Source organism: Bos taurus, chromosome 11, assembly GCF_002263795.3.
Source record: "Bos taurus isolate L1 Dominette 01449 registration number 42190680 breed Hereford chromosome 11, ARS-UCD2.0, whole genome shotgun sequence".
NCBI lineage: Eukaryota > Metazoa > Chordata > Mammalia > Artiodactyla > Bovidae > Bos > Bos taurus.
The window spans coordinates 13,113,343-13,125,959 of record NC_037338.1 but is presented as its reverse complement, the minus strand read 5'-3'; the positions used below and the strand labels follow the sequence as shown (position 1 = coordinate 13,125,959).

General features: G+C 51.0%; 1 protein-coding gene and 1 pseudogene across 2 annotated transcripts in view; both read left to right on the top strand.

Annotated features, from left to right (window-relative positions):
- Positions 1 to 2,090: 2,090 nt before the first annotated feature.
- DYSF (dysferlin) overlaps positions 2,091 to 12,617 on the top strand; it is a 224,302-nt gene continuing 213,775 nt past the window's right edge. For both annotated transcript variants that reach the window (NM_001434948.1, NM_001102490.3), the window contains 1 exon segment: positions 2,091 to 2,639. In NM_001434948.1, coding sequence (NP_001421877.1) covers positions 2,552 to 2,639 — 88 coding nt within the window. In that variant the 5' untranslated portion in view covers positions 2,091 to 2,551.
- LOC101903215 (ATP synthase F(0) complex subunit C1, mitochondrial-like) lies at positions 10,036 to 11,969 on the top strand (annotated as a pseudogene).

Genomic DNA, 12,617 nt, shown 5'->3' with positions numbered 1-12,617 from the left:
CCCAGTTTTTATATAAAAAGCAATTTCTCACTACTATTTCTCACTACTGGAAAGAACCTAAATATGCCACAAGAGGAGAAAGCCTTGAGAATTTAATATATTCATATGATAGAAAATTAAGTAGCTATTGAAAAAAACTTTATAAAGAATATTTAATAATGCAAGGAAATATTACTTGAAAAAGCAGGACACAGCACTTCACAGACACTTTGATGTCACTCATACAATAAAGAACGTAACAACATGCATCAGTTCAGTTCAGTTCAGTTCAGTCGCTCAGTCGTGTCCGACTCTTTGCGACCCCATGAATCGCAGCACGCCAGGCCTCCCTGTCCGTCACCAACTCCCGGAGTTCACCCAGACTCACGTCCATCGAGTCAGTGATGCCATCCACCCATCTCATCCTCTGTCGTCCCCATCTCCTCCTGCCCCCAATGCCTCCCAGCATCAGAGTCTTTTCCAATGAGTCAGCTCTTCACATGAGGTGGCCAAAGTACTGGAGTTTCAGCTTCAGCATCATTCCTTCCAAAGAAATTCCAGGGCTGATCTCCTTCAGAATGGACTGGTTGGATCTCCTTGCAGTCCAAGGGACTCTCAAGAGTCTTCTCCAACACCACAGTTCAAAGCATCAATTCTTCAGCACTCAGCCTTCTTCACAGTCCAACTCTCACATCCATACATGACCACAGGAAAAACCATAGCCTTGACTAGATGGACCTTTGTTGGCAAAGTAATGTCTCTGCTTTTCAATATGCTATCTAGGTTGGTCATAACTTTCCTTCCAAGGAGTAAGCATCTTTTAATTTCATGGCTGCAGTCACCATCTGCAGTGATTTTGGAGCCCCCCAAACATAAAGTCTGACACTGTTTCCACAGTTTCCCCATCTATTTCCCATGAAGTGATGGGACCGGATGCCATGATCTTCGTTTTCTGAATGTTGAGTTTTAAGCCAACTTTTTCACTCTCCTCTTTCACCTTCATCAAGAGGCTTTTTAGTTCCTCTTCACTTTGTGCCATAAGGGTGGTGTCATCTGCATATCTAAGGTTATTGATATTTTTCCCAGCAATCTTGATTCCAGCTTGTGCTTCTTCCAGCCCAGCATTTCTCATGATGTACTCTGCATATAAGTTAAATAAGCAGGGTGACAATATACGGCCTTGACGTACTCCTTTTCCTATTTGGAACCAGTCTGTTGTTCCATGTCCAGTTCTAACTGTTGCTTCCTGACCTGCATACAGATTTCTCAAGAGGCAGGTCAGGTGGTCTGGTATTCCCATCTCTTTCAGAATTTTCCACAGTTTATTGTGATCCACACAGTCAAAGGCTTTGGCATAGTCAATAAATAAAGCAGAAATAGATGTTTTTCTGGAACTCTCTTGCTTTTTCGATTATCCAGCGGATGTTGGCAATTTGGTCTCTGGTTCCTCTGCCTTTCCTAAAACCAGCTTGAACATCTGGAAGTTCACGGTTCACATATTGCTGGAGCCTGGCTTGGAGAATTTTGAGCATTATTTTAGTAGCATGTGAGATGAGTGCAATTGTGCGGTAGTTTGAGCATTCTTTGGCATTGCTTTTCTTTGGGATTGGAATGAAAACTGACCTTTTCCAGTCCTGTGGCCACTGCTGAGTTTTCCAAATTTGCTGGCATATTGAGTGCAGCACTTTCACAGCATCATCTTTCAGGATTTGAGATAGCTCAACTGGAATTCCATCACCTTCACTAGCTTTCATATATACATGCAATTCACAGGAAAAAGTCTCAGTTGGTAAATAACCAAATGTTAATATTGTATTTTTTTTTCAGACTCAGCGATTTCTTTCTTTTATGCTTTTTGTTTAAAGTAGTATGTGTTGTTTTTACAACCAGAGAAGAAGGGTAGAAAGTTTTTAAGGCAGCCAGCACTGCCTCTCAATGAAATTCCTCAACTCTGGAAAGCGCCGGCCCTGCGCCTGCTCCCCAGAGCGTCCCCGGGGCGGTCTGGCTGGCGGCGAGGGAGAGTGCTGGAATCCCCGCGGTGGGAGGCCACCGGATTGGCGTCGCGCACTGCCCGAGGTGGAAGGTCAGGGGAGGGACCAAGTCTTTCTCCCGTCCTGGAGCGAGATCTGGACTGCGCTGGGCGCCCGCAACCCTGGTGCAGTCCTCAGCCGTCGCGGCCGCCGCCCAGTCCGCTGTTCCACCGCCAGGTGCAAAATGCCGTGTCATTGGGAGAGTCTGCGGCCGGAGCATTGAATTACAGCTTAGCCAAGCTCGCGCAGGGCGGCGCGGGTGGAAGATGAGCAGAAGCCCCTGTTCTCGCAGCGCCCGCTGACAAGCGGGCTGAGCGTAGCCCGGGGCGCGGACCGAGTGGAGGCCACTGGAGCAGCCCGAGACTGGCCTGTTTTTTCTCCTTCAAGAGCCGTTGCTTTGAGCTGGGAGTCAGTGATCCGAGCCAGTCTCCCTCCACCAGCCCTCTGCTGTGAGGGGACCCACGAGCTGCGCCTCGGCAATCCCCAACCTTCCCCAGCCCTCTCCGCGCCCTGGGTGCTCGGGATCCTGACTCCCATCAGTCATGCTGAGGGTCTTCATCCTCTACGCGGAGAATGTCCACACCCCTGACACCGACATCAGCGATGCCTACTGCTCCGCAGTGTTTGCAGGTAGGAGGGGCCCGCGATCCTTCCCGGGAAGAGGGGGTGGGAGTTGGAGAGGGGACGCCGCGGCTCTCCACCTCGAACACCGGAATGTGAGAGATAAGACTCCTCGGCCAGATTGACTTTGAGTGTTCCAAAAACACACTCACTCGGAGAGAGGCGACTCGGAGAAATGGAAGCAAGAGGCAGAGGTGGTCAGTGGCCCAGAAGCTGAGCCCCGGCTGGGGCTAGGAAGGGCCTAGGGGGCAAGACCAGCATCTATCCTCCCACTCGCTGGATCTCTTAAAAGAGACCTTTTTGCATTGTGTGCTGCAAAGCGTTGTGTTGCAGGGCTCCCCGCCTCTCCCCGGAAGACTGGTCCCAGGGCTATTTATAATCCAACTCTCTTGCCTTGGCCGGGGCCTGGCGGCTGCCCTCGCCCTTTACTCTCTATCACAGGCTGGGCCTGCAGGCAGGCGCACACTGGGGACAGAGGCACCGCCCATCGGTCCAGGGGTCCTACTCTTGCTTTCGGGCACAGGATGCGGAAATTCAGCATTTTGGGGGTGGCATCCCCGTCATCAGGTGGAGGAGCCTGCTCCCCCATCAGACTGAGACCTTCCACAGGAAGGTCTTTCATGGTGATGAACGGACTCCTCCAGGAGGTGAGGGCTGGGCTCAGGCTGCTTCTCTGGGACTTCCTGTGGGCGAAGCCAGAGCTGGGGTCTATGGGCCTGTGTGTTTGGAGCCTTACTGGAGGACAAGGACCAGAGGACTTGTGTGGGCCCGCTGCCCCACCCACCCTGTAGGTTTGCTCTCAGCCTCTATACCTGTCACTCCCTTTCTCCTTCAAGATCTAGCTACATCCCAGGCCTCCGGAAATCCCTGGCCATCCAATGGACTCGTTTTAGCTTCATGAGCTTTTGGTTCCCTGTTCCCAGACACCCCTGTGCCCATAGGCTCCCAGACACATGCACACATGAAATGCAGGTGACACTTGCAAGTTCCAAGGAGTAGAAACTCACAGAATGCAAGCATGTGTCCACAGCAATGTGCTTGCGTGCGCACACACACACACAAACACAAGCACACACACACTCCTGGGGGTGAGATTTCAGGTTTCTCGAGGAGGAGCTGCTGAATGGGCCCTTGGCCTGGAAAACAATGTGCTCCAGGGTGAGGGGTAGGGGGTGGTGACACTCTGGATGTGCTCTTTTCCTGACACCTTGCTTTGAACTGTTCTGACCAGTTTCCTACAGTTGCCTTCGGAAATGCGCTTTATCAAGGTGTTTCCAGGGGGAGAATGAGGGCGTGAATGGGGTGGTGGGGTGGGGGTGGGGGGTGTGCCTCCACACTTCTTCTACAACCTCAGCTCTGTGCAGGCCAGGACAGTGGTTCATCTGTAAGGCCCGGATGTGCAGCCTAGCTGAGGGCCCTGGGCTTGGAGCTGCAAGCTCCTGGGAGCCGCGTCCACTCTGTAAATAACCCCCTGGCTAAGGGGATGTGCAGCCTAGCTGAGGGCCCTGGGCTTGCAGCTGCAAGCTCCTGGGAGCCCCGTCCACTCAGTAAATAACCCCCTGGCTGAGGGGAAGGAGGATATGCTGCTGCCAGAGGGAAACAAGCACCCTGGGCTTTGAGCATCCGTCTCCCTCAGCTCATCTGCCCCACCCAGCCCTTCATCCCTGTCCCAGGGCTGAACCCACCCTGTGGATGGCACCCTCTGGAGCTGTCTAGTACAAATGAAATGCAAGAAGGGCCACTTGGGCGCTCCTGCCTCTATTCTCAGGGGCCTTGTCTCCTCTGATGACCACTCAGCTTGAACCAGATTTTCATTCACCTTCTCTGACCACACTCCCACCTCCCAACACCTCCCCACAATACACACACACACTTTCCCCAGATTTCACAATGCCCCCACCCAGACCAAGCTCAGAACCCTAGTAAGAGAAAGGAAAGAATGAAGAATGGTTAATGAAAGGGGAAGCACTTTCTAACCTTGGAAGTGCTTTACCCACCGGAAGTCCCTCTGGCATGGTTCCTCTCCTTTCATAATTTCCTACTTCTGCCCCAGGGCTGTCTATGGAGCAATCGCTCATCCTTTATCCTCCCCCCACATGAGTCCCGCCCCCCCATCTGTCTGCTGTCAGTCTGTAGTCCTCCCCTTTGTCTGCAGCCAGCTCCTCTGAGAGGGCTCCCCCTTCCCTGGCGGTAAAGGAAATATGTTGTCTGTGCTGACTGGGAGTGCCCCCAGCCTTCAGAGGGGGCTGTCTGGATGCCCCAACTCCCAGCCATCACAATCACTGCCAGGCAGTCATGGGGAGCTCAGGCCCTCCCTCCCCCAGCCCTGGCCACAGTCCACCTCCTGTGTGTTGGCCAAGCTCTTAACTTATGTCCAAATTCGGCCTCCCCGCAGCATCAGACTAGCTCCGCCTCCTCCTCCCGGCCAGGGACAGGTTGCTAAATGATTACACAGAAGGCTCTGGTCTCAGGGACACACTACTCAGAGCAGAATGGCCTTCTGGGAAGCCTCCCCTCACCAACTGGCTGGGAACTGGCCTTCTCAGACCTGTTGGGTTTGGAAACCATGGACACCCCTTCCCCCTCCACCCCGCCTTTGGCTACCTGTTTGGAATATCCTGTAATTTAACAGGTGCCTCCATGCATGCCTAAATTCACTTCCTGTTCACAGTAGCTTTGTGAGGCCATTGGGCAGGGATATTATCCCCTTTGACAGATGAGCAGAGCAGATAGGCCCAGAGAATGGCAGGGGCCTGGCCAAGGTTACACAGCGGCTAAAGCACCCACCACACCACCCCCATCATCATGCCCTCTGTTGTTCTCAGCGTCTGTGCTCATGAATAAGAAAGTGCTTTGAAAAGCATACCATGCACTGCCCACACACGAGGCACCCTGGATCCCAGCCAGAGCTAGGGAGGGCTGTGCGTGGGGTACCCAGGCTGGGCTGAGTCAAAATGGGGGGAGTGCCAGGCTGCAAGGAGTGCAGTGTATGACAAATGACCCAGAGATGGGGATTCTGATTCTGAACATGTGTATTCATCACAGTGAGAGAGAATGGTCATTCATTAAGCACAGTGTACTATTTTCATACGCTGTCTCTTTAAAAGCCACAACAATCCTATGAGATGTACTTAACTGATACTGTGCTTCCTAGGTGTAAGCTCTGTTCTAAATAGAGCTCACTTACTATGAGCTCTATCATGTTCAAGTTGCTCAATTTGTACCAGGCCCTTATATGTATTAAGGCCCTCCTTAATCCTTCTAGCAGCCATATATGGTAGTAACCATTATCACCCACACTCTATAGCACACAGACGTTAAGTCACACTAGTCATTAGTGGAGTCAGGATTCAGGCCCACATACTCTGGCTCTGGAACCCTGTTGTCTTTAACTGCCCTACCACTTCCCTCTGGCCTTGGCTCTGATTTACAAAAGAGTGGAGAGACAGCAATGAACCCGGCTTTGGCTCACACCCTGGAGCCCCTCACACCTTGTCTTGCCTCACACTTTTTGTCCCTGCTGCCACTGGCTCTCTTTCTCCCTCGGACTCTGACATCCTCAATCTCATTCTCTGGTCTGAAGGATGCTTTCTTATCTCAGAGGGGTCTCTGCCCTTCTGCATCTTGCAGAACCAGTCACCGCTTGGTCCAGGGTGCTCCCTCTGGGCAGAACTCTTGTGCTAGGCCATTTCAAGCCTTCTGTTAGGCCTGTGGTGGCTCTTAAGGATCTGATAAGCTGAGGCTAGGGTCATGCATCTCATGGCACTGAGGTGGGCAGCCTGCAGTGGGGGTGGCAGGCACTTGGGGGGCTCTGAAAAGGGAGCACTGTAACCTTAGGCCCCCAGCTTAGCCGATCCATTGAGGGTGGGGTGGTGGCACTCAGGAGTGAAGCCTCAGTCACATTCCAGTGGGATAAGAGCACTGAACAAGAGCAGAAGAAGGATGGTAGGCCAAGAGTTCTGGCTGTAGACCCAGACTACCTGGGACCTTGGGTGTGGAATTCCAGCTCCGCCACTTTCCAGCGGTGTGTGTGACTTTGGGCAACTTACTTAACTACTCTGTGCTCGGTTTCTCCACCTATGAAATGTTGATAATAATAGTACCTGTTTTGGAGGGATGGTTCTGAAGAGTTTATGTGTTAATCCATATAAAGCACTTTGAATAATGCCCGGCACATAAATACACATTAACTATTTCACTATTATAATATATGATTATATATATTTAGCTCAGACAGTAAAGAATCTGTCTAAAATGCAGGAGACCCAGGTTCTATCCCTGGATTGGGAAGATCCCCTGGAGAAGGAAGTGGAAACCCACTCCATTATTCTTGCCTGGGAAACCCCATGGACAGAGGAGCCTGGTGGGCTACAGTCCATGGGGTCACAAAGAGTTGGACACGACTGAGTGGCTAACAACATTCTAATTATTATCATGGTTAGCATGTATTGTACATATACTAAGAAATCATTGCACACATCCAAAAAGTCTTTCACAATCTTTTTGGCCTGGTCAGTCCTATCACCAGCTCTGTTGGTTCATTTACTGTCCAATCAGACTGGGCACACTGTGCTGAGCAGTGAGTGGTCACCCCTTCAGCCCCAGGGGACTCTGGCCCTGTCTCCTCTGGGAGCCCTCCCCAGGGCAGTCCTTTCTGAGGCAAGGCATTTGTCTACTTACCTAATGGCTGGCTGTGGCCATCAGGCTAGCTGGCCCTCCCCATCGGACTGGATCTTCCTTGGAACGAGCATCGCTCCTGTGACTCCCTGGGCCCACAAACCTTCTCAATCTCTCTCTCCAGGCCCAAATCTCTCTCTCTGTTTTCTTCCTGCATACTGGTCTCTCCCCAGACGGGTTCATTAGGCTGAAATGTTAACAGTTGTGCATCTCCTGTGAGCCAGGCAGGCTCTGGGCTGGAAGCCCTGGTGTTTGCTTTAACCATCCCAAGAGCTCTGTGAAGTAACATTCTCTTGATTTTACAGAAGTGGAAATAGACTCCAAAAGGTCAGATCTCATGCCCTGGGACACACGGCTAGAAAAGCAAGGACTGCAATGGACGCCCAGGGCCATCTAATTGTTCCTGCAATGGGCTATTCTTCCCGGGCAGTTGGTCATGTGGTCATGGCCGTAACCAGAATAATTGTTGCCTGACACCCCTGACAGACATGTGTGGGTGCCCCTCTAATCCCAGCTGGTTGTATTGGGATATCCATGGGACACAATTTCTTCAATGAATGTGGAGGTGGGGCAGAAGGATGCATTGGACTGTTCATACTCCTGTGAGTCTTTGGACTTGGACAAATGTGCCCTGAGGAATCCTGGAAGCTCACATGCAGAGTGTTCATCTCAAGGTTGGTGTTACTGGAAGCAGAGGGCAAGGTTTATTTGCTTCCTGGATAACCCATATGAGGCTTTGGGGAAAAACAAGGCCCAGATATTAAGAGAACTGAGCTAGAGGAGACCAGTGGACCAACTCCAAGAACAAAAAGAGGCTCTCCTTGAAGTAACTCGTCTTGACTGGCAGGGAGGAAGGACCCCAAATAGGGGACAGAAGAGGGTCATAAGCCCACATCCCCAGGGGAGCGTGGCAGGTGGTATAACTAAGGCCAGAGGGAGGAGCACATGCATATCTGGGTGAGTGGTGGTGTAGGGCGAGCTGAGATGCACACTTCCAGCCAGAGGTGCTAGGTAATAAGTGTTGGGCAGATAATTAGGGCTCACAGGCCAGGTGTTCTGATTTTTCAACAGATGCTATAAATCCAGATCTCATAATGTTTAAAGTACAATTTTGTCATAAAATGTTGTGTTGATTAAAGACAACAGGTTTCTGTGCTGGGTGTGTCCCAGGAGACACCAGTGGCAGGATCTGATGGCTTCCACTGTGTTTAATCCTGGAGACCTAGGTCTGTGTCTCTTCAGGGAACAGGCAGCCAGGCTCCTCACTTGAGATGATCAGGCAGCACCTATCTGTGACTACACCACTGGGATGGCAGGGGTGAGCTTTAGTCCCCTCCCCTCTTACCTTTGTTAGCTCTGAAATGTCATTGTGGTTAACATGAAATTTTAAGTAAAAACTGGGCTTGCTATGCAAACTCAGCTTCAAAACAGGTCCCCTTCAGGCAGGAGACAGACAGGCGCCAGGCTGAACAGCTAGATTTTGTCTGCTGTGGACAGATACCCCAAAACAGCAGGAGGGAGGAGAAGCAAAGCATGACCAGATAAGAGATCAAAGACCACATATTCCTCATTCTTAAAATCAAGGACACCTTCCCAGTTACACATGTGCAGAAAAGCTCCTTGGAGGTCAAACAGGGAGGGGCCTCCACCCCATAGTAAGTGATGTCAACCTACCCATAGGCCTCTTGGCTAGAATCCATCTTGGCTAAGAGATGCACACATACATGGGAGGACCCTGAGATAAACCAAGCACAGATCAGAACAAGGCAAAGCAAGATGACTGGCCACAGGAAACCCAGAAGAAATGCCCCATAAAAGCAATTTAAACTACCATGAGGGTGCGGCTCTCTCGCTCAGCCTGCCTGTGTGTCTGTCCACATGTCCTCTTTTCCCTCCTTGTAAACACTGTTTCCCTACTTTGTTTCTTTGTGGAAATTCATTTTCCACAAAGCCATATGGGCCAAGGTCGTTTCAGTGGCCAGTGGTCTCGCGGCCAGGACTCAGAGCTCTCATTAATTACTGTAGCCTGACTTCAGTCTCCGACTGAGAACCGAAATTGTGCTTCAAGCCACTGTAGGTCAAGAAGACCTTTATCCACTTGCTCCCCAATGGTGACTCCTAAGCCGGCCCTGTCGCCTTTGCAGTGGGGCTGGAGTTGTCTAGGGTGCTGAGGAGCTGCCCTTACCTGGGCCCTTAGGTAGGATGCAGATTTGGCTGTTGGTTAGCCAACCTTAACTGAGGGTGGGGGGCATGCATGATGGTCACTCTCGTAATGTTTGCTGCATAGGCAGCCCTGACTGGTAAAGTTCTGACCCACTGGGCTGCCCAGGCCTCCGGATCCTTCTGTCCTGTTTCTCTGCTATAACTTGTGGTCCCTTTGACAACATGGTTGGTGTGGTGGACATTGTGCTTGGCTCTCCAGTGTCCCTTCCATACCGTGATGAGGCTAAACCAGTGGTTCTCAAAGAGGATAGTACTGCCCCCAGCGGGTATTTTGCATATGATGATTTGGGATATGTTTCCACTGCAGCCTGGGCAGGACAGCATTAGCCTTCCTGTTCATTGAGGCTTCCCTGGTGGCTCAGACGGTAAAGAATCTGCCTGCAATGCAGGGTAAAGAATCTGCTTGTGCTTAAAGCTAAAGCCGGGACGTGAGTCAGTCATCTTAGCTGGGTGAGTGCTGTGGTCTGAGCAGGGGCAGCAGGACAGTGGGAGTAGACTGAAAAAAATGTAGACCTCCGGAGCACTACTCAGTCCTCCTGCTCTGATGTGCTCTTGTACCAGGGGTCTGATCAGGCCTGTGTCTGCCTCCTTCCTGAGTAGGCCAAAGAGCCCATCTGAACAGCCTTCCTACAGCAGTGTCTCACTCCGGGTGGCTTGACGGAAATTCCAGACCAGTGTTGTCTCCTGGCACACTGACACAGTGGCCAAGTTTACTGGCGCTGGGGCTGCCACAGTTGGGATGGCTGGTTCAGGGGCCGGCATTGGGACAGTGTTTGGCAGCTTGGTCCTTGGCTATGCAAGGAACCCATCTCTGAAGCAGCAGCTCTTCTCCAGCACCATTCTGGGCTTTGTCCTGTCTGAGGGGCTTTTCTGTTTATGGCCACCCTCCTCATCCTCTTCACCACATGAGGCTCCATGGAGGTCACCTACCCGCCGCTGCTGCTTTGACTCCAGGCCATGCTCAGTGCTGGAGCGTGCTAACTTCTACCATTAAACACAACGTTTCTCTTTAAAAAAAAAAAAAAAAATTGACTTGCAATGCAGAAGACCCAGTAAGATCCCTGGGTCAGGAAGATACCTGGAGAAGGGAATAGCAACCCACTCCAGTATTCTTGCCTAGAGAATTCCATGGACAGAGGAACCTGGCAGGGTTTGCAAAGAGTAACCCAGTCCATGGGCTTGCAAAGAGTGCAACACAACTGAGACAATCACTTTGGTGTTGGAGAAGACTCTTGAGAGTCCCTTGGACTGCAAGGAGATCCAACCAGTCCATTCTGAAGGAGATCAGCCCTGGGATTTCTTTGGAAGGAATGATGCTGAAGCTGAAACTCCAGTACTTTGGCCACCTCATGTGAAGAGCTGACTCATTGGAAAAGACTCTGATGCTGGGAGGGATTGGGGGCAGGAGGAGAAGGGGACTACAGAGGATGAGATGGGTGGATGGCATCACTGACTCGATGGACGTGAGTCTGAGTGAACTCCGGGAGTTGGTGATGGACAGGGAGGCCTGGTGTGCTGCGATTCATGGGGTCGCAAAGAGTTGGACACAACTGAGTGACTGAACTGAACTGATTGTATAGGTTATCACTTGGAATGCTGGCCACATCCAGCTGTGAGGGAATTCTGGGAAATGTAGTTTATCTATGTGGGTGACCATGTGTGCAGGTCGGAGTCCTTGGAACATTTCTGTGGAAGGAGGGGAGAACGACTTTGAGGGGGACAAGTGGAGATCTCAGCACACTGTCCACAAGAGCTACATTCCTGATGCAAGTCCCCTTGGGAAGAAGCCCCAAGGATTTGAGGATTTGGCTCCAGGATGACGTCTCCAAGGGATCAGTCAACCATCCAATCAGGGAGAAGTGAAGTTGGAAACTGGAATGGGAAAAGAAGCCTCAGGAAGTGTCCAGGGCTCATGCCACCAGCTGCTGTTTTTCTGGTGTACAGAGCAACTGTGTGAAGACCCTGTTCCTTGGAAATAAACCCTGTTCCTTGGAAATAAGCCAAGTGTTTGTAAAAGTTCCACAGATTGCCTATGCTGCCTCTGACCCAATTAGAGCAGGTCTGGGGGGCAGGGTGTGGTGTGCTGGGGAAAACAGCAAAGCCAGGAATCATTGTGATGGTAAAAAAATATCCCTAGTCATCATATCCAAAATTCCCCGTAGAGGGCAGTAGTATCCTCTTTGAGACCTGCCTGCCTAACCATATCCTAGGGTGGAAGGGACACCGCCAAGTACAACGTCCACCACATCAACCCCAGGCCAGCCCTTGCTTGCACTGGAAACACTTGGCTCCTGAGACAAACTTGGTCTCCTCTCAGCGACCGACTTCACCATCTAGCTAGACATCAAACCAGCAATAAACAAATAGGTATTGCTTACAATTGGGGTGAAAGCTAAGAAGGAAAAGTGCTGTTGTGCAGTGGTTTGCCAGAAGAGCCAACCTAGATCAGGTCAGAGGCTTCTTATGGAAGCGATGAGGCCTGAAGGATGAGTGGGGGTGGCCCTTTAAAAGAACGGGAAGGCAGGAGAGCTCTGAGTTTGGAGGGAGCTCAAAATATTCCAGAAACTGGAAGTCACTGGAGCTCAGAGAGTGAGGGGCTGAGTGCTCTTACCTTGTATGCAGGGGAAAGGGAGTTGGGCTTTATTCCAAGAGCACGGGAGGCCTTGGAGGGATTTTACAAAGAGTGTGTGTTTGTGTGTGTGTGTGTGTGTGTGTGTGTGTGTGTGTGTGTGTGTGTGACTGATTATATTTAAGATCACCTGGCTCCTGTGTGGAGGCACATGGATGCTGTGGGCACATAGACGGTACCAAAGTCAGCAAGCATATTTGTAAGTGAAATCCTATCTCAAAATGACTTTAATAATAAACAGTCTTAAAGTGATCTTCATTCCCAATACAAGTCCTCTGGGGAGGAAGCCCCGTTAGTATCAGGCCCCAGTATGATCCAGAGACCTGGTGGGCTCTGGGCACATAGAGTGGACAGCTCCAGTCATCCCGGACACAGGCAGACTCCATTTTATTTTTCTCTGGTCTGCCATCCTTGGTGTCTGCTACATCTTAGAGCTGGCTGACAATTGGATCTACACA